Here is a 26,753-nt window from a genome sequence, read left to right as displayed (position 1 = left end):
AATTCTGCTTGTCTGCAGAATAAAACCCAAAACCCATCTGGTTGTTGTGTCTTGTGACACCTGGGCTTTGATATCTGTGGGTGAGAGAAGACATACAGGAAGTTTCAAATATGTGCTATTTATGAAACATTTTCCTGGATTAAATATCTTCTGTATCTTTTATTTTGGTTTTGTTGTTGTTGTTTTTTTCTGGGGAAATGGGTCAGTGGGCACAAAGTTGATCAGAAGATGAAGTATCTTTTCTGCCTGGTTAGTGGTGTTTAGTGCAAACACTCCTAATGTATTATAATTTCTCCCAGTTTAGATGATACCACCCTTTATGTTTAAAAGGTATGCATCTATCTGCAGTAATCTTTAACTTATTTCCATTAAATTTTATCTTTCAGGGGATTTGCTTGGGCCTTCTATCAGTGGTCTGTCGTCATTGATTAAGATGCCTTATGGCTGCGGTGAACAGAATATGGTCAATTTTGCTCCAAATGTTTATGTTCTGCAATACCTGACTAAAACCAGGCAGCTGAGAGAGGATATTAAATCAAAAGCTGTATCATTTATGAGAAAAGGTCTGTATGCTTAAAAGAAAGTCATGAGATTTTTAAGAACTCTCACTAGTTAACGGCTATCTCTGACTCTGCAGCTGGTATTTGAATTCCTGCTCTGTTGGTGTCATGAGAACTGGAAGAAAAGCCCAGCTTCTCTTTCTTTTCCTCTTCTGGGCTGACAGAATTAGAGAGCAGAAGATTTTGTTTATAGAGACAAGTTTGCACAGAGAAAAACGTCACTTTTATATAGTTACTTTTTTTTCTCAGATGAAAAATCCATTCCAGAAGGTAATTCATATGGGTTTCCTAGGCGGTTGTTATTTCTCCTTTGATAAAACCATGTGTGAGAGGTTGGAAATGAGTCGGTGGGTAGAGGGAACCATATTTATTCCCAGTGTGTATCTGTCGTCAGTGACACCATCCCCATCCTGCCATGTCTGTGTAGAGCTCGAGGGGCAGCGTTAGCTCCCATGGTTGGCATTCGCCCACCCGTTTCAGACTTGGTCAGAAGAAGTGAACTCAGTGCTGGAAATCAAAAGCTGGAAAATTTTAGTTGGAAATTGCTGTGTGTTTTAGTCAGGAAATAGGGATCACAACGTACGGAGAACGTGGTTGCACTGTGCTCCTCTGTGCCTTTTGGATCAGATGGTGTCTAACTGAGGTGGACCACACTCACTGCATCTCAGTATGCAGAGAGACCATCCTCATGTGAGCTGCACCCCTACTAAGGCACTCTGATCACAGTCACAAACTTTATTTACTCTCTAAGTCTTTATTTTTGGGGTTTTTGGGTATTTTTGGTTTGTGACAATTCTCTGTTAAAGTTGTTGACATTTCCCTTGGAAAAGACACAGGTCAAAATAAGTTTTCCTTTCATCAAGATCCCAATTTTCTGTCAAAAGGAGTTCAGTGATTTTTTAAACCCTTCCTACTGGATGGTTTAGTTGGAAAGTAAGGTGGGGGGGAAGAGTTGTGTTATGTCAACAGCTACTCTGAAGTTTGGGAGCAATCTACCACTCTTTGAAGGCTGAGTTTTGCTACCATAATTTTATGAAGTTTTCCAGTAAGAGATTTATTAAAGTTATTTCAAAACAAGTGAGAATTATAGGATTAAATATGACTTACATACAAAGTGTTGTGTTACTTAACTTGTTCCTGGGGCTTTGAATTTAGGTACGTGTTTTAACACTGTTGTAGACAAACACGAAGTTTGCCTGAAACATTCATAACCTTAAGATAGAAGAGAACCACAGTCTAAAAAATATTCTGGGGGTTTTTTTTGCTTTATTTTAACAATTTCAGTTGTTGCACTGATTTTTTTTAAATGTAATCTTAAATCTTAATCTTACATCTCTTTAATTTGAGATGCAAATTTTAGAAGCTCAGTTTTTGGAAGGTTTGTTATGAAGTTTAATTTAAAACAGACTTCATTTCACGTGTCAAGATTCATTACATGTTTGAAGGAGTGATCTCATAATCTGAAGTAAATATAGTTAATTTTAAGGCTGAATGCTTGTGAGAAGAAGGGATCATATAGCTAGCAGAGACAGCTGTAGTTGTCTTTTAAACAAATCCCTTCAGCTGTGGGAATGAGAGATCTCATCTTGAAATCACTTCTTAATAAAAATCCTGCCTGTTCTGAAAATGTTGGTGCTGTCCCCAAAACGAGTGATGGGTCTGAGCAGTTTTCCCAAGCTGTTTGAAACGTGAGAGCTTTTACTCTTTCACATATTTCCGAGGTCCTTTCCATCCCGCTGCACTTCCAGTCCAGCCCCATCTCCTGGGCTCCAGCCAGCCCCCTGGGAGCACAAGTGTACATCTGCAGAACAGGATCCTTCTTTTCCTTGACTTTCCCCTTGGATGAGTTGGCATTTGCTGTATCATTTTTCACTGGTTGAGTGTCTGTTGGAACGAGTGTGGTGGTGCACAGCCCCTAGGTCTCCTCTTCCAGCATTTGTGAAGGCTTCCCCATGTTGGATGTGCTCATTTTTGGAGACTTCTGTGAGGCTGGCGTTGAGAATAAAGCAAGGAGATCATAGGGAACAGCTCCTCCTCCCTCTGGTTCTTCACAAATTCTGAGATACATTCATTCCTTCTTTTTTCCTCTCACTGAAGATTGCTTGATTCCTCACAATCATGAACTGAGATGACAGATTTGTCAGTATGGGAAAGATTCACCAGCTTTAATCATGTCATTAAGCACTGTTGTGCTAAATACGTTATAAATCGCCTATATTTAAGTGAAAATTGTGATTTCAAGCTCTTCTAAAGAGACAAAACCTAAACCTGATGCTACTGGGTTAAGAATTTATGTGGTAAGGTGCACTGGTATACTGTGGCAGTTCAGATTCACGTCTTTATAGCTATATCTCTCCTAGCCCCTGACAAGAGACAAAACCTAAACCTGATGCTACTGGGGTAAGAATTTATGTGGTAAGGAGCACTGGTATACTGTGGCAGTTCAGATTCACATCTTTATAGCTATATCTCTCCTAGCCCCTGAATAGGATTTCATCTTGCACTGTAACTTAGATTGAGGGCCCAGACCATTTGCTCCTCAGTAATTAAGGCTGTAATTCACTCAATATATATCTATATTCAGAATGATTAATCCTTTATAAGTGAAGGCAAGGAATGTTTTACAGGGGAATGGATGTAGTTGGATGGACCTCACGAGACATTATTTGTAAATGCATTCATTTGTGTAGTACTTAATGACGGTTGCCTGAGAGTTTTCTTTCTGCCTGGATGATTCAGCATTGTGTCTGTATCTGTCAGGTGTTAGACTAATGAATATGGTTTCTTAATTGTAATAGCCAAAATAGTAAAGACAAGGGAAAAAGACAAGGTGGGGGGAAAGAAGAAAAAAATGTCTTGTGAAATGCTATAAATATGTATGATTATTCTTCTGGATATACAAATGACAAGCAAAATGCAAGGGAAAGAAGGCTTCAGATATCATAAACTTCAGTGATTACCATATCATAGGAAGCTCTTAATTCCTAACATTAATGAGCATTGGTTCTGCACTGAAGCCAGCTGTTGAGTAAGGATGCTGCTGGTGGTCTTGAGCAGCTGGAGAGCCATTGAGGCCCTTTTATTGTAGATGTTCAGTGGTCAGGAGAGAGCTGCACTTCTTCTGGGTACAGAAGAAGATTTCTGAAAAATCTCTGGGTACATTTTAAATGGATCCTTCTCAGGATTTCAGGGTCTTCATGTCTTGTGAAGTTTTTCACTTCTTTCAGAAGAGCAATGAACCACTGAGCTATAGCTGCTGCTCTGCTTCTTGCTCACTGCTCTGCTCCCGGAGCCACTGTGTAACATGGGAGCGCATCTCATCATCTTCTGCGTGGTTTGGTGTTTTCCTACATATTTGGGAGATTTTTTTTAGGAAATACGAGCTCAAGTTCTGCCCTTCTCAGCCTTAGGAAGTGCCTTGCTTCAGATTAGCAGACAGTTTGTGCTGAGACCCCCCTGAAAGGAGAGTGTTTAATACCTGTCTCTGCTTTTCCACTCCAGGCTACCAGAGAGAGCTGCTTTTCCAGCGGGATGATGGCTCTTTTAGTGCCTTTGGAAATGAAGATCCCTCTGGGAGCACATGGTAAGTAGTCCTGACAGCTTCACTGGGGAATTTGAGTATTGTAGGTGTTTTTTCCTGCGACTAAAAGGGTTTTTTTGCAAAGCTGGTAAAAATTTCCAGCTGTGTTAGCCTTCATTAGGTGTTTAGACCACTCTAAGGTCGTTCTGCTGGATAACGTGCTGTCAAAGCCATTATTAGGGAAAGGATTTTTTAAGTTTGCAGAAGATGAATTATTTTAGCCAGGGGAATGGTTTAATCTGAAAGTTTTTCTGTTGCTTTCCTCAAAGGAATGAAGAATAATAATTAAATTACTTGCTCTTGCAGTTGACTGAAATCAGTTAGGGCTATGTGTTCATCATTGCTTTGAACAGCTTTTCAATTCTCTCCATACTGGAGGCAAAAGACTGATTGAAGCATTTCCTAGGGTGTGAACAGAGTTACTGGTGATAAAAAGTTGTCCAACTTAGATAAGTTGTAATTTGTAAATACAGCTCAAAAAGCCTTTTTCAGTGCTGAATTTCACCCTCAGAAGTGCAGTCAGCACAGCAGTGGAAGCTAGATAGATAACAGAGACAATTTAAAGCACTTTGTTCAGCTAATCCCTGTTCGGTTAGTTTAAATATACTTCTACGTATATGAAATTATGCATTTCAATACACACTGCTGACTTTAAATAGAACCATCCCAGTTACTGTGCCACTGATTGAGTCTCTCCTTTGGGAATCAGTGAGCATCTGTCATTGGCATCAGCAGGATTTGCCTTGATGGATTGGAAAATGAAGATAATTTACCTATACTGGTATCCCTGGTACTTAAATAGTGCAGGTTACATGAATGCACATTTGGCAAAGAAGGGAGTCAAAGCAGAACTAAGGGTTATTAATGAATAAAGCCACAAGGGTTGTTTTAATGGTATAATTACAGGGTTAATCATGATAATTGGCATCACACTCATAACTGCATTACTTTGCAAACTGTAATTTTCGCCACTTTAGGCTAGCAGCAGAAGGCAGGAGAGCAGTGTTTGAATAAAGATAAATATGTGCTGGCAGACCCGTAGTATGTTTAGTTTTGAAACATAACAGCTGCCAAAGGGGTGGTCTTTAGGAACAAGGACACAGCTTCATTTTTTGGTGGATTAAGCTTAGTCTATGTGCTTGTCTGGGTGAGCCATGTATTTTCCTCTGCGCCTTGGAAGCGTGTGTAAAACACCTTATGCAGCACAACATTCTTACACCACCTGAAACAGAAGAAGCTGTAACATACTGCTAATTTTGTCATATTTGATTAACCTTTCCCCTAAGGTTATCAGCTTTTGTGTTAAGATGTTTCCTTCAAGCTCGTCCATTCATAGATATTGACCAGGATGTACTCATGGATACAGCTAAGTGGATTGTCCGCCATCAGAAGTTAAATGGAGAATTTCATGAGCCTGGGAAGGTGTTACACAGTGACCTTCAAGGAGGCACAAACAATCCAGTCACTCTCACGGCTTACATCATGTCATCCCTCCTGGGCTTCCCAGATAAACAGGTACTGGAATTCATAAAGATAACACATAGTTACACTTTTACTTCATAAATTGTTGTTAGTCCTGGCAAACACTTGGTAGTTTGAGGAAATAGAGGCACATCTGAAGAGAGACAAAATTTAACCTGATTTTGTTCAACTTTCCTGTACTTTGGCTCATCTACCTGGGACAAAACAAAGTTGTGCTGTTAGGCCCCTCAATTTTATGTGCCTTTGCAAAACCTAAAGGCAGTTGCTTTTAGCAAGAACATTGTCATGGCTTTAGTCCAAGTACTTGTAAAGAAATCTATGAGGGGAACTATCCTTAAAGATGCTAAGTCGTTCCAGTTGATTTCATTGAGATTACTCGTGTTCATAAAAGACAGTGCCAGATAAAAGGGTTTGCCTTCGAGGTTTGTGCCTGTGACTCTGAAAGAGATTTTCAGTGTTTCTTGGTTGTTGTTTGGCGGTAGTAATGTTTCTGTGCAAATTTTTCTTTTAAATTGTAATATTTCAGTATATGTTTTATTTGCTGTACATTCTTCAATCTGATCTTCGTTTCCAGCATGCTTATGTCATCAAGAGCGCTACAAACTTTCTAGAAGATAAATTAGAAGAAGGCATTTCAGATAATTACACTTTGGCACTTGTGACATATGCATTGTCCTGGGCAAAAAGTACAAAGGCAAAGGAAGCACTGAATACACTGAACCAGAGGGCAGAACACCAAGGTACTGCACAACTATTTATACAGTTGTATAGATGGGTTTTTATAAAATTAAAAAATATCTATCATATATTTACAGCTGCATATAGAACTATGAGAATCCTTCTTCTGAATTCAAATCTGGTTTGAGTATGATATAGAGAATAAGCTAAGAGCTTCAAAGGCAATGTTAATGAAAAGTGTCCATACATGAATGACAATTCACAACAAAGCCAGGCCTTTCAGTCTTAATTACCCTCTTCCTGATGGGAGTGTGATGGTGCTGTTGAAGAACATTATCTGTCAGTTTTTCCATGTTGTTATGTGCACTTACAAGATCAGCTTGGTTAAAGAGAAATGAATGGGGTTAGCTATTCCAAAGCAGTTTGGATAGATCAGGAGGGTGTGGGGGGAGACAATTGGTTAAAATCAGTATTGCAATGAAGAGTTGAAGGATTGGCTCATCTCATCATGTTTAACCTCTTCCAAGTTCAGCACGACTGAATTTTGTTCCCTGTTTTGGGGGAAGAACAGACCATATGGAACATTAGAAATGGAAGGGTTTGGTTCAAAATAGTAACTGTTTTCTTGGAAACTCCAGAGGAATTCATGTTCTAGCCTAGAAATGGAGCCTCTTGGGTGTCCCTCAGTGTTTACTGAGTTAGGTCTTTTGGACAGTCACTTTTGGGAAGGGAGGAATTCACTTTTTTGGAAGGCTTTGCCCAAGAATGAGCCTCATGAGCAGCCATGCTGCCTGAGGTGCCTTCTCTAGTCCCAGAGAGAAAGGAGAAGAGAACCCCAGCAACAAGGGGGCCTTTTCACAAGGCTTAAGTCAGTACTTAAGTCAGATGGTGAGGTCAATGTGCCAGAGGGAAGGGATGGCATCCAGAGGAACCTGGACAAGCTGGAGAAGTAGGGCCAGGTGAACCTCATGAGGTTCAACAAGGCCAAGTGGAGGGTCCTGCACATGGGTAGGGACAATCCTCATTACTGATACAGGCTGGGAGATGATGTGATAGAGAGCAGCTCTGAAGAAAAGAACTTGGGGTACTGGTGGATGAGAAGTGGGACATGAGCCACCAATGTGCATCTGCAGCCCAGAAACCAACCCCATCCTGGGCTGCATCACAAGAAGTGTGACCAGCAGGGCCAGGGAGGGGATTCTGCCCCTCTGCTCTGTTCTGCTCAGACCCCACCTGCAGTGCTCTGTCCAGCTTTGGAGTCCCCAACACAAAAAGGACATTGAAGTGCTGCAGCGGGTCCAGAGGAGGCCACAGAGATGCTCAGGGACTGGAGCACCTCTCCTACAAAGACAGGCTGAGAGAGTTTGTGCTGTTCAGCCTGGAGAAGAGAAGGCTCCAGGGGGACCTTACTGTAACCTTCCGATACCTGAAAGATGCCTATAAGAAATCTGGGGAAAAGCTGTTCACAAGAGCATGTAGCAAATGGTTTTAAACTAGAAAAGAGTAGATTTAGGTTGGATATTAGGAAAAAGTTCTTCCCCATGAGGTGGTAGATCACTGGCACAGGTTGCCCAGAGAGGTGGTGGAGGCCCCATCCCTGGAGATATTCAAGGTCAGGCTTGATGGGGCTGTGAGCAACCTGATCTGGTACCAATGTCCCTGCTCACTGCAGGGGTTGGACTGGATCAGCTTTAAAGGTCCCTTCCAACCCAACACGTTCTGTGTTTCTATGATTCTTTATGGGACATACCTTTAAACATTAACACAATCTTAAAGAACCTTGCTAGATCCCAATTGTAAGCGTTAATTAGGATGTTTCCCTTAAGTCTTTCCCCGATGTCCTAAGATTAAATCTGAGGATTTGAGGTTATTATCGGTTACTTTTTGCAGGAGAACTTCGTTTCTGGATAACCCCTGCTGCTGAAATTTCTGATTCATGGCAGCCACGGTCCATCGATATTGAACTTGCAGCGTACGCCCTGCTCTCACACTTCCATCAAGACAGATTAGCAGAGGGGGTCCCTATTATGAAATGGTTAAGTCAGCAAAGAAATCACCTGGGGGGATTTTCGTCTACTCAGGTAATACCTTTTCTCAAGGGGCTTTGTTATACTTTATAAATGAGCACTTTATATTAAAAAAATAGAAAAAGAAAAAAGGAACTATTTGTTTTTTACTTAAAAATTACTGTATTTTGTTTTGCTGTAACAGCCTTGGTTATGTGCAGACTTGTATTCTTTGTGATATTGGCATCTTAAACCAGGACTAGCAGTTTTAGTATTTTGACAAGTATAAAAAAAGAGAATTAGAGGGTCACCTTGATTATATAAAGTATTAATAACAATATCTTAAATTAAAAAGGAGAAGTGAAGCCCACGGAAAAATAATCAATAAGATTTTCCAAGCAAGTATGATAGATATCTGTGCTTACTTTCTTTCCAAGGAGAGAAACCTCTTTCTATTCTTTTCATATGTGGGTCCTCAAACTCCTGAAAGGCTAAGAAAGATAAGATAAGAAAGGGGAGTAGGTTTCGGAGAAACAGCCTGACCTAGTGCCTCTGTTGGCAGTTGTTCCTAACTTAATAATGTACTTTGTCCTCATTATTACGTAGATTTTTGATGGGCCATGAAATTTGGAAGATCTGCATTATCTCCAGGAGTTTTCCATGTTATTGAAACCACTTGTAAGCTGTCCTGGCATCCATAAAATTCATATAGTACTTTGGATTGCATTAGTTTAATCTAGCTTTTAAATTAACTACAAATGTTGGTCACAGTAAGATGTCACATCTCATCTTGGTACCGAGGTGCACTGGTTATCCTTCATTATTCTCAGAAGTTTGTTCTTATTCATCTGAGAGAAATTAGTTTTACTGAATAAAATGCAGTTTAAGAACCAGCCTCATTCCCCTGAGGTTCGAGTATTTTTCTAGTGTGTTAATTTTTGCTTAGTTTGTGTAGAGGCTGATTGAAGCACTAAATGAGTTGAAAAAGTTTTTCTCTATTCTCCAGCAATCATTTTTACTTGAAAGTTTGAAAATCCAGCGGTGCACCATTTACCCCTGAGGGTGAAGTTAAGAAATTAATTTAATCCTTTTGTTCTTCCATAGTCTAAACTATTTGGATTTCAAAATTACTCCAGTGTCTCTCTAGATGCCTTATTTAATTTGTGGAAATGACCCCATACTTCTTGTTAGCTTCTTAGATTGCTTTAAAAAAATGTTTGGAGTGTTTTCTTCCCTAAGTTTATTCCATTAGAAACTCGATATATTGTTAAACAACAAGGAGGAAAGTAATCAGTTGCACGTGTGATGTTGTGTAAGTTAGGGTATGGTAACTCACTGCAATTTCTATACGTGGTATAGGTTGAGGTGAATTTTCAGCTGGTATATTTTGCTTTGTAATGCTCTTAATGTTTGGGCATAAAATGTTCATCTGATATATTTCATATATATGATATATTTCATATATCGTAGAATCATAGAATGGTTAGAATTATAGCTCCTTATGTCTACAAGCTATAGCAGACATACAGATGTGATAGGTTGCTGTAGTTTCATTCACTTCAATGTGAAAGAAGTTTTGTAAATTTGGGTTTCCAAGCTGCAGATCTTCAGGAGGAGCCGACACAGGAGCAGTATGAGGAAGGGCAGAGTCATTCGGCTGCTTTGCCACTGTCTTCTGCAAAGGAACAATCAAAGCAATCAAAGACATTGCATCAGGGCAAATATTCACCTCCTCCTGACCAGCAACTGTTCCTCATCATCCGATCTTTCTGAATTTTAAGAAATCAGTGAAAGAGGCCATCTCAGACAAGGATGTGACATGAGAGGAAGAGTGGTTTCCAACCGCTCAGAGTGTATAGGCAACATGTGCTGGTACCTTAAGTTGTGGCACAGTCACTGTGCAGTTAATAACCTCTGTTACATTAGAATTTTGTTATTGGAAGTGACCTAGGAATGAATAAAACACATCTGTACACTGAGCCTGCAAGGGCATTTCCTTCACTGTCACTGGTTAACAAAAGGTGCAAAATGAACTGCATGAACAGCCAATAGTCCCTGAAAAGCATTAGAGACTTATAATCTATTACTGTGGTTTTTCCCCAGATTATAGTGAATGTTAAAAATCTCATTCACTAAACTGTGCTGGGTCAGATGTTCAGAAACTACATCTTGTGTTCAAAACTTGGAAAACTGAGTCTGCAATCATACCTAAACATAAGCAATATATATATATATATGTATAAAATAATGTGTTTATAAGCATATTCTGCAATGGTTAAACAATTATGCAAAACCTTTTGATTAACTACAGAATATAAAAACTGAAATCCTTTGAAATAGTTGCTGGAGTCTCATTCACTAAACTGTGCTGGGTCAGATGTTCAGAAACTACATCTTGTGTTCAAAACTTGGAAAACTGAGTCTGCAATCATACATAAACATAAACAAAAGATATATATATATATTTATAAAATAACATGTTTATAAGCATATTCTGCAATGGTTGAAAAATTATGCAAAACCTTTTGGTCAAATATAGAGTATAAAAGCTGAAATCCTTTGAAATAATTGCTGGAGGTCTGATACAAACTCATTTCAGGCTTATTTTTAAAAAAACGTTAATAGTTTTTCAGACCTATAGCTTTTGCTTCGGTGATCTAGGTACCCTGAATAACTCCTGTGCAGTACTGGATATTTAAGGCATAGTCCCTAAATAAGTCTAGAAAGTAGAAGTATCATCTGCATCAAGCAATGATACTGCTACTTTCTAGATTAATTTAGTGAATAAACTGCTTGGGCTTCTTCTGTTTAACACAGAAGGATTTTTTTCTCTCAACAGGACACGGTGGTGGCTTTGCAAGCCCTGAGTCTATTTGCAGCTCTCACCACTGCAGGCAAGACAGAAATGGATGTAACCGTGACAGCACCTTCTCTGAAAACACCAGAAACGTTTTCAATTGATACTCAAAACAGATTTCTACTTCAGACCAAGGAGGTACTGTAGAAAGCAAAGAGTACTTCAGTAAAGTCTGCTGACTGAAAGTGCTTTGAAAATACTGTTTTACTCATCTTTCTTCCAGATTGCCCCTGCACAGCCAATGACAATTACAGTGGCAGCGGAGGGAACAGGATTTGCTGTCTTTCAGGTACGCAGTGCAGTTGTTATTGCTAAAGATACGCTTTCTATAAGGAAGGTGTATTTTGGAAGCTTTCTAAAACGTGCTAATAAGAAGAATCTTCTGAAATGTCTTAAATCAGTACCAAAGCGCTTTGCTAACTGCAGAATGCTGTGATGCAAATATTGTGTAAATGAACATATTCCTGTGATTGTTAATGTCCAATGGCCTGGCCTTTTGGGTGCTGGGTGATTGGCAGTTTTGGGGCACTTCCAGAGGCCAGAGCCATAATCAGAGCAGCCCTGTGCTCCTGCAGAAGTGCAGTGTCCATCTGTGACTGCAGTGGTACATTGGCAAGCACAAAATGTGGTAAACCATGGTAAGGCACAGGACAGTACAGAACAAGATTGCACCAATAGTTTCTAGAGTTGTTTTCTTTTTATTGAAGTAGAGTACAACAGTGCAAAAGCTGCAAAAAAAAAAGACTATTACAGCCAGGTTCTCTGGCAATTTTTACACTATTCTGAAATAGCATGAAAGACAGAGACAAAGGGTCCTACATGCTGCCATCAGTAACAGATGTCTAGCATCAGCCAGAAGTGGGGGCATGGCAAAGAGTGGCAGGAGGTGCAGTGATCTCCTCTCTGCCTGTCCTGTAGAAGACACTTTTTCAACAGTATAAATTCAAACGTCTTTACTTATGTTTAAATAAATTAAGCTGGCGTCAGCACACACTGTATTTAGAGCTCGCAAACCATAAATAGCCTTTTTATGCTTTTCAGCTGCTTGCTCTTCCCCCATAACAGAGATTATACTCTGAAGAAATCCCACCTCCAAGATTTTCCCTAAGCCTATGAGAAGTATCCTATGAGAAGAAGGCAGTATTGAATCTGGTTTGACATGACCACTAATGGATCTCTTTTTCTTGCTGTCCTGTCCATGATAGTGGCTTAGATCCACACAGGTGAAAGAGAAGACCTTTGAAAAGCTATGGATAATATAGAAATATTAGTCCTGGAGCATGAAAGACTAATTTTATTGGAAGTACATAGATAAACTTGTAATTGCTGAGTGTATCACAAAACCAGAGTGAGTTACTACTAGACTGCTTCTAGTCATACTTGGGAAAGCTGAACTTAGGCTGCCTTTAATGTCTTGAAGTTTTATGCCAGGTTATTCCAACTCAAGTTATTCCAACATGACCTTCACTTCAGTCTTCTTCTGCATCTGGGAAACAAAAAAAGCATGGAGATGGTTGATAAATACTGTTTGGGATAAAAGACCTTTACAAAGAAATCTTCAGAGCTGCCTATCAGCAGTGAGCAGTAGCAAGAGATACATTCATTCAGTACCACTCTGCAAATAAGTGCTGTAAATCAGGACCTGTCTTTATTAATTCCCAGAAGTGCAAATGAAGTTTACAGCAAAGTTCAAAAGTTTCAGAGGACAATTTAGATTCAGACCTGCAGGCCAGGATAGGAATGAACATCTCAGCAGGACTGCATTCACACATCTGTGGAATGTAACAAACTGGGGCTTCAGAACATTTAAGGCTGCTTAACCTTAGTCCTTGTTGAGAAATACTCCCAGATATTAAGTCAACGAATTTGTCAGTCGAGCGGAACGAAACCTTTTCAGCAAATTGTTTCTTGCTGGAAGGCGCTGATTTGTTGAAATGAAATGCCTTTTGTGGAAGCACATTGGTTCCAATTATGTTTTTGCCAGCAGGAAAATTTCACATCCAAACCAGCGTGTCTGGTGAAGACTGAGCAGAAGTCTTCACCCTGAGTAGCCAGCAGTTGACTCCATGGTTAGAGGGCTCCTTGGGGGTGTAATGCACCGTGGTTGTTCTATGAACATGAAAATGTGCTCCTAAATAATTGGTCTTCAGGAACAACCCCAGGTTATCTTATTTAGGTCGCTGTGCTGTTGCTGTTTTTCCTGCTTGAAGCCAGAGATGCTGTGACTTGAATCAAAATATTGTACTTGAAACAGTGGAGTAGCTTCTGCAAAACCTTTTCTTTGCTGGGATCAGTTCTTTCCTTCTGCTTCCTTTGGCAGGTCTGGTATCCTAAAAGAAAGAGCACTGATGCCATTTGAATGAGCCTTCTCTTTTTCCCAGACACAGGCTAGATCTGGGTCACATTTAATAAATCATATAGCATATGACATTGAGATCACATTTCTTCAGCTGGGTTTCATTGCCTTAGGCCCGCCAAAGTCCAGTGGTGAGATTCACTGCTCTGGGATTTGACTTTCTGGCCAAACGTAGCGTGTCAAAACAGTAATTCATTTAAATATCACAAAACACAAGATTCGGTCCATTAATGGAAAAGGCTGCTTTCCCAACAGAATGGATTCTTAGAAAAAAACACCCTTATTTTTTGTGAAATCTCACTGGCTGTGTGTGTGAGTTGGCGGCGCATTCAGTGTTGACCCTGCAGGATCACATAAAATGCATTTATTTTGGATAGTATGATTGCAAAAGCAGACATTTACTTGTAGCTTTGTGATCCTGCTGTCAACAGTTTCCTAGCCCATCCCTTCATTATGTGGGCACATATTATGGATGGCCTAAGACTGTGAGAGGAAAGAGAGGTTGATGGTAGGGTTAGGGTGTATGAAAGGCACTCTCTTGAGGAAGGAGTTGAAGAAGTGATCTTCCCTTGGTGGCCTGCTGAAAGTCTTTATAGATAAATCTATTGAGAGAAACACTCTCTGCTGTCTGGAACCACTGGTAACTGGGCTTGGCAAATGCCTCCAAAAGTTGGAGTGGCTCTTGGAAGGAAGGAGAATGCCACTGAAATCCAGGACTAGCAATGAGGGGAGGGTGGGCAGGCTCAAGGAGAATGGGTGAACAAGATCTCCTTGATCATGGTCATGTATAGAGAGGGAATGAGGAAAAACTGAGCATCTCCTGTTGCTCATTACTGAAAAATGCTGATCTTTTTCACTCTGCATATTTTTACTAGACTTAGGCAGGGGACTGAATATTATTCAACGTGATGGTACTGAAAAAGGTACACTATGGCATGCACACGTATTTCTCTGTTACAGTTTGAGTGGATAGTGAAGAGTCAGAAAGGGACAGAAAAATATTGGAGATTATTTCATTGAGTTCATGCCCTCAACCAAGCACATCTGTGCTGATAGCTGAAAAACAAAAGGGGTGGGGAAAGAGACATTGATTGGGGTATTATGAGACATGGTTTTTGAAATGTAGTGCAGTCAATTGGGTCAGATACTCTTAAAAGCATCTCCCTCATGCAGATGATGAGCTTTTAGTTTTCTCTTCTTGGGCCTCTCACCAGAACTGGTTGCAGCATGACAAGACTGGACCAGTTCTGCCTTTAGCTTTGGCAGCTGCTTCTTAAAAGGATTAAGAAGAAATGTGGTTGTTCATTTTGTTGACTTAATGCTAGTTTCTATACAATAGCCTTCTGTCCCCAGAGTAAGAGTGTATAAAGAGGGACGTTTTAATTAAACTCTGTGTTGTGAAAAAGACTTTTTCTCCATTGTCATAAGAAATAAGGAAGGGAGTATCAGACTGTACCAGCTAGAGCTTATTCCATGAAAATACGAGCTGATTGACCTGTTCATTGCGTGGTTTCAGACATCCTGCATTGGCAGTAAATTCCCATTCATGAGCTTCTTCTGGCAAAAGTTAAAACAGTTTTGTTTCTGTGATGACAGACCATTGAGGCACCGCCAGCTTGTCCAAAAGCTTTACCAAGCTTTCGGCATGCCTTTAACTGGCAGGCTTTCTACATTGGCTTCATCCTTGGTGCTGCCTTCTCCCGCAGAGCAGTTGTACAGGGTGAATCTTCAGTGTTGCACCACGATTGTAAAACAAAAATCAGAGATTTTGTAAAGCAAATATCAGAAATTAGACTCCTCTTACTTGTTAACCTACAACTTGAACAATCCCCTGTCATACCTTTAAATTTGAACTGACAGCTTTCCATTTGCTGCTAGAAACTGTTGTAAAGGGACTATGAATTTTCCAGAAGCGCTCTTCATTCCCTTTTCCTTCACCAAGCAAAGTGCATGTTGGGGCCTTGCAAAGGGAGTTGTTTGAGCCACTTTCTGATTATTTTGCCAAAATACCAAAGTCAGAGAAGATGATACCCTCTGCCCTGCCGTGTGTTTTATCTTGATGACTGAGGGAACAAATAGTGGCTATTAGTTTGTATGTGAAAACTTACTGTTCTGTTGGTGAAAATCACTGTTCTGCCAAATACTGGCAACTATTCTTTGCTAGTAAATATTTTCTTAGTTTCTTGTGCTTGATTTTGTCATTCTAGGGTTTTGAACGTTGACCTTTGTGATTCATCACACTGAAGTGCTGAGTCAGCAACCCATTCTCTTGTCCTCTGTCAGCTGTGGTGTCCTGCGTGTGCCACAGCAAAGGGATGCTGCAGTTACCATCCACATCGCATCGGGTGTCAATCAGTCTGAAGCGCCTTAGAATGTTTTCTCAGAGTTAAATTTCATTTTTGGTGTCTTTTGTTGGATCTAAGATCAAATCAGATGCACTGGGACAACTGATACTGTTCATTATCTTGTATCTCACAGTGGCTGGTAGAGAGAGGATGACTGATAAAGGCTACTGGACCAGGGCAAGCATAACTTTCAAAAATCTTTAGAAGATTGTAAGAACCACAGCTTCTTGCAGCAAGTAGTTCTTCAACGGTGAATTGCATGAAGAAGCACTACCTCTTTCTGCCCTTGAATCTGCTTCCTTGGTTCTTGTATTTGGAGAGAAGGTGTAAGAGGGACTGTGTTGGGTCAAAGCAAAGCTCAGTCAAGCCCAGTGTTGTTTTCCACAACAGCCAGAGGTGGATGCTTGGGAGAGAGTATAAGAAGATAAATACATGTAATATATTACCTGACTGTCTTCCACCTCTTACCATGCGTTATTTGAGACCTTCAGCTGGAGATGGTGTCTGTGGGCTCAGAAAACTTCGATTCCATGAAGTTGTCTATTTTGCCCTTAAATGCTTGTACCGTTTATTATCTGCTGCATCTTGTGGGAAGGTATCCCACAATTTAATCTTTTCTTGCATGAAAAACTGTATCCTATTTATCTTTCCCATGGCAGATCATTATTCTGTCGATTTTTACTGTGTCCTTCTTCAAACTTACCTGTTTATGGCTGAATTTTCATCTATTTTACCATTTCTTAAATGGTAAACAGATCTGGTGGTAATCAGTTCAAAACCCACTGTTATGTACATAAAAATGCATTCTGCAACTCTTTGCAGAAATCCTAATTTTTGCTACCTCAAATATGAGTATAATCAGCAAACTTTATCACACTGGGCTTCACCCTGTTTTCTACGTCACACATGGGTGTATTTAACAGTGGTCACCCAGCACAGGTTCCTTTAGGACTCCACTCCTTTCATGTGTGAACATTCATTCCTGTCTTTTAACAGTCCTTTATCCCTTGGCAGCCTCTTTTGTTCCAATACCTTTGGCTGATGAACTCCACAGACAGCTACATGCCAATGTAACATCCAGGTAGCTTATGCCACACAAAGCTCTATTGTCCATGGGTTTTTAGTACTTTATATTTGATTCAGATAGCTGGTGGGTTTATAGCAACAACCTGTTATCCAACATGTCATATTTACTCATTTGTCCACTATTTTGTTATAGCATATTATAGCATATTTTAGTTTATTATAGTATATTATATTGTCCACTCTTTATTATAGTTTCAACTGTGTTTTCTGATACGAATACTGAGTTTGATATTCACAGTTCTCTAGACCCCCCAGAACTCTTTTAAAAATTGCTGTCACTTTTGTCATCCTCCAGTCTGGTACCGAGGCAGCTTTAAAGAAACAGATGATTCAGTAATAGCTTAACTATTTCTTTACCTCATCAAGGTCAATTCTGCAGGCTGGTTTTTTACTGCATAATTTTCTGTCATGACTGACAATGTGAGGGTACTCACTGATTGCTTGATTTCAGCTCCAGCAATTCTGGTTTGGCTGTTGACATTGGTAATTTTATAGGATACTGAGATAACCAGGCTGTCTTTTAATTATTCATAGAATAATAGAATCACAACATGATTTGGGTTGGAAGGGACCTTAAAGCCCCCCAGTCCAACCCCTGCCATGGGCAGGGACACCTCCACCAGCCCAGGCTGCTCCAAGCCCCGTCCAACCTGGCCTTGAACACTGCCAGGGAGGGGACACCCACAGCTTCCCTGAGCAACTGGGGCCAGGGCCTCACCACCTCACAGTCAAGAATTTCTTCCTCATATCCAGTCTAAATCTCCCCTCTTCCAGTTTAAAACCATTCCCCCTCAGTTTTACCACTCTTCTACCACTGTTTCAAGCATCTTATACAAGTCTACCCTAGAAGAATTGGAAACCCCTCAAAGAGTGCCTAACAGAGGAGCTGATTTTGTATTAATGTTGCTGTCCTCCATTGGACATCCTGTCACACTTCCTTTCTTGGCTCACTCAGCAGTTGTTGAGCAGAAGGAGCGAGAGCTCTGTCCTTGAGGCAGGCTGAAGGCTGTAGCTTTGATGAACCAGATAATGAAATTGCTTACTTAACTGCAAGGAAACGGTGTTTTTCTGAGCTTGGAGTAACATGCTATTCCTCATCTGTTTTGAGTGTATGAATGCTATGACATGAAGACTGAAGACAAATTCTCTACATACGCTATGCATTTGTTCTTGCCCTGCTGTCATATACAGCCTGTCTCTTTTAACTCAGTGGGTGCCGGTCTCTGAATTTTGCCTTTATTCATCCCATTTCTGTGGTCAGAAAGGATATTTATTTCAGTGAATTCCTATGAATCTCATGTGTGCAGCTGTCAAATATAAGACCGTGTATCTTTTCTCATGTGAGCGCTCCTCTGGTGTTATACTGTTACAAAAGTAGTATTTTAACTACATAGATTTGCTTCACATATGTCATCTAATGTCTCTACTTGCCATCCACAGCTCAATGTTATTTACAACACAAAACACACTGATCAGAGGCTCAGATCTGTCCGAAAACAGGAAGCCTTTGACTTGAATGTTGATGTAAAGGATGACAAAGAGGACAAAAACCATTTGACTTTGAATGTGTGCACAAGGTAGGTAATTCAATTGGAGCTTTGAAATTATTCAAAATGAGCTAGTTTATCTGTTTGTATGGATTTACTAATGGATATAAACATGTAAATACAGAGAATGTAAGAACTGGTTTGTAAAAATGGCAATTGTTAAGCTAAGAAGCAATTCCTAAGTCAATAAATATAGTGATAGATCTTCTGTACAAAATTGTTGCTGGCCAGGTCGTATTTTTACTGGTATATGTAAAGATAGTGGTACCCTAAATGTTAGAGGGATATGAAAGAGTTTGTGTGAAATACAAGAAAAAGCTCAAGGCTTCTTTGGTGCAAGTGCTTCTTACCCATATGGAGAACTGTGGAGAGATTTGATAATTGAACCAATGTCTTCCACTCTCTGACTTCTAGTAGCAGAATGTGACAACTGCCTATTACTCTTACCTTTCATGAGCAGAATGCTTTGCTTTTGATCTAGAAGTAGATACTTCTTTATTTTATTTTATTTTTTTAAGAATAGGAAGTTCTGAAGTGCTGAAAACACCATGAAATAGAAGTAGTCGTTCTTTGGTCGTGTCTGTTAATAAACTTTGCTTGGCACAATTTTGGCAGGTGTCGAAATCCATATTTACATAGTGATAAATTCAACTGGGGTTTTGTCTTATTGTGCAAGTATCTTTGTGGTCTTTCATCTACCAATATGTCTTACAGTTGTGAATTTGGTAACATGATGTAATGTAAGCATCATTGTAGAGTCGAAAGAGGTGATGAGTTTTCTGGCCAGGCTAATTCTGTTCTTTCTGCTGAGTAAGGGTTGGGGGCTGTGCATCTGGGGTGAGTTTCTTGTTCAGAAAACACCACTGCTGAGGTATCATTTCAGAGACCACAGCACAGCCACCGTGTGTTACCTGGAAAGAATTTGGATTAGCAGAGAACAAGGAATTTTGAAGGGTCATACTGCTTATTCCTAGGTCAGCCAGTCATTAAACTAAGTTGTTTCTTTGACTGCTTTACTGCCTCATTTTTCCTTGCTCTGAAAGTGTTTATACATGTATTTAAGAGAAATATATGAAGGTGTTTGTTCTCTGGCAGTTTCTTCAGTATGCACTTCTTATTGTAGTTAAAATCCCTGCATGTTTCACAGAAATCCCTATAGGACATTGTATCTGTCTATATATACATTTATGGTTTTTATCTTCTGTCTTTTATTATCTACAAGGATGTTGAGATGACTACGTTATTTGTATTTCAGGATGCCATCTGTTTGTGAATACTTTCTCTAGAATCACTGTTTACTTCTTGAGACATGATAATGGGTTCCTTGTAAATGCAAGATTTGCAAGGTACCACCTGATCCACCGTGATCACTCTTGCATTCATTTCCTCCACATCCTCTTTTTGTTATTTATTTAAACTTTAAACACCATATGCTTAGGACTATTTTTGTGCTCTGCCTACCACAAGGAAGCTGTGACTGAAGATGGAGCCTCTAGGTGACACCATCATACAAATAATCAGCTATAGTGAATATGTTTTCAGTACAGAGAGGATTGATTTCGTCTGGGGAATAGCCAGCGGGCGCCAAGCCAGGGCCCTGTTTTTATGTGTTTCTGGTAACCAGTTCAGTGATACAGATGGTGACACTAGAATACATGAGAGCTCTTGAAACAGAATGGGCTTGTCCTCTTTTAAAGTTTTCTATCGAGTGTCAACAGCTTTCTAAAGTCTAACACAAACTCCTGACATGCAAATGTCTTACGTGACGGGTCTGGGATGAGCCTTGGCTGAGCATTCTGGTTTTCTAGCTCAGACCTTTGGCTCAGGAATACAGACAGGAAGGGCTCCATCTCTCTGGGAAGGTTCTAGGGTGATGATGGTTTAATTGCAAAGTGTTCAAAGGATAGGGGAAAATCTAGCGGAGTTATAAAACTGCCCCAAGGGAATATTTGGAGCATGAAGATGCATCAACTCTTATCACGGAAAGTGAGCTGGTATAAGTTCTAGTAAGTCTGTGTTTCTATTCTTTTGGCTGAGACTTCATTTCTAGTGGCTTGGCTAATAGACTAATCATCCTCTTCTGCTTTATTGTATGTAATATATGCGTTATCTGTATTAAATTAGTGAATTTAAGTTGGTCTACTTGTAATCTTTACAACGCGGTGTGACTTTCTTAGAGAGAAACCAAAGTAGGCAAATACAGAAAGAGCAGCTGTGCAATTTTATCTGCAGAATATTCCACTTTCTTTCAACCAATCTGATAGTGATTGACCGTGGTCATCTCAACTGGGCATCGTTTATGACATCGGAGCAGATGATTTTTTTTCTTTCTTTAAGAGACCAGAGACTTGAAGAGACAATACCAGAAGCTACACCCAAAGCTGTCTCTCTTCTCTATTAAGAGCACCAGACCTTCATAATTTCTCTAGATATATCTTCTTCACTTCCTGACCGTACCAAACTGGTTTGGTTACCTGTTGGTATTTTGGTAGCACCCTAGGCTGGCTAGACAGCCTGGGTGTTTTCCTCCCCTCTTCTTGGTAATTATGCAGAAATAATTACAACCAGTTCCAATTCAGTTATTTGTTTTCAATAGCAGCTACTTTGGCACAGCACATCATCCAACAGATGGTTTCATTTGTTCCTAATCTCATGAGCCAACTGAAGTCAGCAGTTGTGCCGTATTTCTTTCAAAGTCCTATCTGCGTTCAATCAGCCGTGCTTAGCAGCATTGCTTTGAAAGCAAATCTTCCCTTTTTTCAAGCCATCCAGCTCTACAAAGAAATAGTTTGATTCAATTACTTTCAACTACTGTCAGGCCTTCAAAATGAGGATTGGAGACACTTCTAATATAACAGTAATGGTTTACTCTCCATCCTAAGGTGGAGAAAACTCCTCTGCCACCTGCTTTATTTAAAGCAATTCAATCTTTTGCTGTCATGTAGGTATTGCTTGTAGCACAGAACACCATAAATACACTTTGATAGTTCTGTTGTGCACCACAGCTTGCTCAGTAGAGCAAAGGTTTTTAGTCCAGCATCTGAGTCTCACGTTGGAAGATGATGTAATAATAAGCATTATTTAGGAAAATAAAATGAACTCAACTTATTAAATCTTCTTTTTCCAAAACTGGATGCATAACATGGCTGTCCATTTTAAAGCTGGAGCTTTGAGAAATGATCTGATGATGACTTTGTTAATGGAACCATCAATCTCTGTGAAGGAAATATGAAAAGGTTTGGGAGAGCTTTTTGGTGTATGCCTTTACCTCACCCTCCAAAACTGAATAAAAGCAAAACAATGCATTCATAAGAGGAAATATGTATATTTCAGTTCAAGAGTTCCTCCAGCGGTTTCTTAATTCCTTCTTTTGAAACGTGTGTTTAGCTGTAGTATATCCTGCATATTCATGACACAAACCTGCACTTACAGATGCCAATGGAAAGCTCCTAGTGGTGTCAGTGTAGTCTCTCGTATGGTTTATGTACTGCAGTTTTCTCAGTGCTAAACCTGCTTTTGCATATGTGGTTGAAATTACCGGGCAGAATAACACAGAAATCAATTATTGTATCTTTAGCATTAGGAATTTTCACGTGGGCATTTTGTTCCATTTCTTTCTTAAGTATTCGTTATTGCTTCCATAGTTGGAATTTAATGATCAAACAGGGTTTTTTTTGGAGAGTGGACTGTTGTATTTCTACTAAAAGTCTCTTTGTCTCTGTGCTTTGAATAGGTACCTGGGCTCTGGCACAGCTCCTAGCAGTGGTATGGTCCTCATGGAGGTTGGCTTACTCAGCGGCTTCTCTGTGTCACCAGATTTCGTTCCGCTAGACAACACAGTTAAGAAGGTGGAAAAGGACCATGGAAAAGTCAACCTATACTTAGACTCTGTAAGTGGAATATAATAAAATAGTAAGAAACGTGTTTGTAGTGATGTTAGTCTTGACTCTGCCATTGTTTGGTTTAGATTTGGCAAGACATTATGGTTGTGTTCTTTGGGGAAATCAACATCTGCTATTCACACTGAATTAATAGTTACCCTGTTTTTTAGTGAGACTGATTGCTTAGGTACAACTCATTTATATTCATAAGGGGTTTCTAAATTAGGACTCTTAAAAATCATATATAAGAAGGCAGACATTTTAAGATGTCTGTAATTTGGCCAAAATCACTACAATGAGATAAGCATCTTTATGTGCATCCCAAATCCAAGTGTTTAGAAATGAAGTGGACTACCACTGAGCTAGAAGTCTTTGCCTCTTCCATGAAACCACCACCTCCAGGGTTCTCAGGATGTTTCTCTTCTGTTTTTCTAGCTAAATGAAACACAGGTTTGTGTGGATATTCCGGCTGTGAGAGACTTCAAAGTGGCAAATATCCAAGATGCTTCAGTGACTATAGTGGATTACTATGAACCTAGTAAGTGTCAGTCATCCCAAATGGCTCTTCGTGATTTGGAAGTTTAAAAGAAAGTTTATTTTCGTGGAAATAGGACAAATTTTAGTGAAGAGAAAGCCACATTGAACAGAAATTTACTTTATTCATTGAGCTGCAGCCCTTTCAGACATTGACGTGCCAAATTTTCTAAGAAATAATAGTAGTGTTTTCCCATATATATATTTACTGTCCTAATGGGCTGGTGCCTCAGCTGGTGTGAATTGTCATAACTTAATTGTCAGCTGGTATAAATTGGCTTCAATGTGGTCAACGGGTTCCCAAAGCTACCAAAATGAAGCAGGAACTTCACTGTGGTTCACTTACCAAGTTAATGATTATCTTTCAAGTAGCTTTTCCATCTGTTTTTTGTTTCAACTTAGAGTCCTTCACTGGAGAAAATGCCAATGTTTTGATTTCTGTTCTTATGTAAAAAAAGAGGTACATGTTAAAAACCAGTTCCAAAGGTTTTTGGTTTGTTTTGGGTTTTTTTTTTGTGTGTAGAGTTTGTTTTAGAGAAAGGCAACAATGTACAAAGCTCCTGGGCAAAATGAAAAGCAAAACAGATTACAAACTGCTGGAGAAGACAGAGAGGTTTTTGTTACACCAGCCAGCTGAAACATTGTTAAGGATTTGGGGTTGGTTTGAGATAAGGCATAAAAAAGTTGTGAAGGCAATTTTCTTCATGTTGGTTTGGTTTAGCACAAGACGAAAGACAATCAAATATGCTATGATTTGTACCACTGAAGATCACATTTATTCTGTGTAGGCTGCAATTTATTTTCAATCACAGAATTTTAAACTATATAGGAAATTAGTGGGTGTAACTGCGCTGTCCATTAACCTAGAGTGTGTTTTAAGGCCTAGTGGCTTCACAAATTGGAGCAGTTTTTATTTGAGACAAATATGTAACACTTAGAATCTATGGCTGGAGCTTCCCCATGCTTCAGTTCCTAGAAGAGCTCAGGACCTAGTCCTGTATAAGAATGCTGTTAGATAGGCTAATGAATATGTGTATTAAAGTCACATATAAATGCACATGTGGAAATTGTTATTCTATTAAATACATTTAGTATCCATAAATTCTCAGTTAGTAAATCAATATGAATTTAAAGGCATGTATTAATATCCTTAAGGACTAAAATTTGTATGACATAATCAGTGCTAGATAAAGATGAAAACTAAGACAGAAACTAAATAGAAACCTTCGACTTTAAGAAAAAGATAGCTTCAAATATTATTTAACAAGACACCATTTCTATGACTATGTTGCATAGACATATTATTGGTCAACATTTATGCATATGTCATGATTCTGAGTTCTCCTGAGAGAACTCCTTACTACCTAATACAGGAATATGCTTTTATTTTTATCTATTATTTTCCGTCGCTTTCGTAGTTGGTGACCCAAGCTTCAGGTGTATATTTTATGTGATGGTGAGAGTCAGATTCGTGTCACATTCAGAGCTAGGAGACATCTAAGGAGTCCTCATGCTCTGGTATTTATCAAAAAAGTTACATCTGTGTGGCAGATATTATGCCTGGCATAGGCATAAGAACTGGTTTAGATGCCAATATAGCAGTGCCAGCAAGGAGATCTGCCAGGGTTCATATACATGGCTACTCAGCACATTCAAATGACCACTGCTTCTCTTACCTGACTTTGTTCAGAGCCAGTTGGTGTCACTGTTGGGTACGCATTTTGGCCTGTAAAGATACAGAATCACAGAATCACAGAACGTTAGGGATTGGAAGGGACCTCAAAAGCTCATCCAGTCCAATCCCCCTGTCGGAGCAGGAACACCCAGATGAGGTTACACAGGAAGGCGTCCAGGCGGGTTTTGAATGTCTGCAGAGAAGGAGACTCCCCAGCCTCTCTGGGCAGCCTGGTCCAGTGCTCTGGCACCCTCACTGAGAAGAAGTTTCTTCTCCAATTTAAGTGGAACCTCCTGTGTTCCAGTTTGTGTCTGTTACCCCTTGTCTTATCATTGTTTGTCACCGAGAAGAGCCTGGCTCCATCCTCGTGACACTCACCCTTTAAATATTTATAAACATGAATGAGGTCTCCCCTCAGTCTCCTCTTCTGCAAACTAAAGAGACCCAGCTCCCTCAGCCGTTCCACACAAGGGAGGTGCTCCACTCCCTTAATCATCTTTGTAGCCCTACGCTGGACTCTCTCCAGCAGTTCCCTGTCCTTCTTGAACTGAGGGGCCCAGAACTGGACACAGTATTCCAGATGCAGTCTCACCAGGGCAGAGTAGAGGGGAAGGAGAACCTCTCTGACCTACAACCACCCCCCTCCTGATACACCCCAGGATGGCATTTGCCTTCTTGGCCACAAGGGCACAGTGCTGGCTCATGGTCATCCTGCTGGCCACCAGGACATCCAAGTCCCTTTCCCCTACGCTGCTCTCTAATACACTGCTATCTTTCATTTTAATTTTTTAATGTCTTCAGACTTGAAAGGAAACTGAATATAATTTAATTTTAAAAATACTACTAATAATAATAAAAAAGAAATTTCAGTGTCCCTAGTTGGATAGACCACCTTAAAACCAAAAAAACTCCACTATGGTATTGAAACTTTGAAAAGCTTATTCTGTAAGCAATTACAGTGCATTGATATTTTTGAAATTAATACTCTTTTCCAGGCTTCTAGTCTGTTTGACCCTGTAGCAACCTTTAGGGAGCAGGGGAGCAAACTACAGGAGCAGGAGCTGGGTGAGGTGGGCAGTCCCAGAGCTCCCAAACATAATAGTGAGAGAGAAAGCATCAGTTATGAGACCTAGCTCCTAAATGTCATGGCCAGTAACCCACCAGGGAAAGCATCCAAATTTCTTTTCCTGCGTAGGTAGGGGCAAAATTCCTTTAAAAATGTTTGACTGAGGTTTGTGAACAGATTGGGTCTAACAGTTGAGATGGAGTCATTGGACGTCAGGAGGAAGGACGCAGGCTCTTCTCAGTGATAGCCAACGACAGGACAAGGGGCAATGGGAGCGAGCTGGAGCATAGGAGGTTCAACCTGAACATGAGGACAAACTTCTTTCCTGTGAGGGTGCCAGAGCATGGCCCAGGCTGCCCAGAGAGGTTGTGGAGTCTCTTTCTCTGGAGACATTCAAAACCCCTGGCCGTGTTCCTGTGTGACCTCCTCTGGGTGATCCTGCTCTGGCAGGGGTTGGACTGGGTGATCTCCAGAGGGCCCTGCCAACTCCTGACATCCTGCCATTCTGTAAGTCTATGAAAGTGTTGGTCAGTTCTCAGCAGTTCATTAACTGATGTTAACCAACCTTCCTGAACAGGGAGAAGAGCGGGGAGAAGCTACAATTCAGAAGTAATGCAGAGTATTACCCCCTGTGACTTCTGTGAAAGTGACTGCAGTCTTTGCCACCGAGATGGGTCTTCAGCCTTGCTCCAGCACTCCTCGTTGGCCTCCTTGTTCTGCGTGCTCTTTGTCCTTCATGTAAACTTGCTGTGCAGTTGGGTGCTGTAAAAGGAAACAGATTATGTTTCACATCCAAGGTTTCCATAAATGATCCAAAGAAAATTTTTATGTTCAGATACCAGCCCGTCTTTAGTGATTACAGTGACCAAACTCCTGCTGCGTTCAGGGAGAGCTGGGCTGGCCCATATGGTAAAATTCTGGCTGTGCCAGAAAACTTCTTTAAGTGTCTTCTGGAAAAAAAAAAACTTTCCAAGAGTTAGTTTCATACTGAAGTTATTTTCTGAAGAAGCACAGAGTTACTGAGAAAGCAGTCTGAGGAAATACAAACCTAGCTCCACGTTCCCACTTCCTTTTTACCCCGGCTTTCGACTGTGCTTGGT

The 26,753-nt window shown here is 40.2% G+C and overlaps 1 protein-coding gene across 1 annotated transcript in view; it reads left to right on the top strand.

Annotated features, from left to right (window-relative positions):
- The window catches only part of CD109 (CD109 molecule), a gene marked incomplete at its 5' end in the record, with an annotated part of 73,933 nt that extends 47,512 nt beyond the window's left edge, over positions 1–26,421 (top strand). The window contains 11 exons of the mRNA XM_010179372.1: positions 387–563; positions 4,062–4,143; positions 5,427–5,655; positions 6,197–6,362; positions 8,191–8,381; positions 11,146–11,301; positions 11,387–11,452; positions 18,391–18,527; positions 22,231–22,387; positions 22,814–22,916; positions 26,231–26,421. Of these exons, the coding sequence (XP_010177674.1) occupies positions 387–563; positions 4,062–4,143; positions 5,427–5,655; positions 6,197–6,362; positions 8,191–8,381; positions 11,146–11,301; positions 11,387–11,452; positions 18,391–18,527; positions 22,231–22,387; positions 22,814–22,916; positions 26,231–26,421 (1,655 nt within the window). The remainder of the gene's footprint in view (positions 1–386; positions 564–4,061; positions 4,144–5,426; positions 5,656–6,196; positions 6,363–8,190; positions 8,382–11,145; positions 11,302–11,386; positions 11,453–18,390; positions 18,528–22,230; positions 22,388–22,813; positions 22,917–26,230) is intronic.
- Positions 26,422–26,753: the final 332 nt, after the last annotated feature.

The sequence above is a fragment of the Mesitornis unicolor genome, unplaced genomic scaffold (genome assembly GCF_000695765.1).
Source record: "Mesitornis unicolor isolate BGI_N332 unplaced genomic scaffold, ASM69576v1 scaffold342, whole genome shotgun sequence".
Taxonomy (NCBI): Eukaryota; Metazoa; Chordata; class Aves; order Mesitornithiformes; family Mesitornithidae; genus Mesitornis; species Mesitornis unicolor.
Note: the sequence above shows the minus strand (reverse complement) of the source record. Positions and strands in the feature narration are given on the sequence as shown.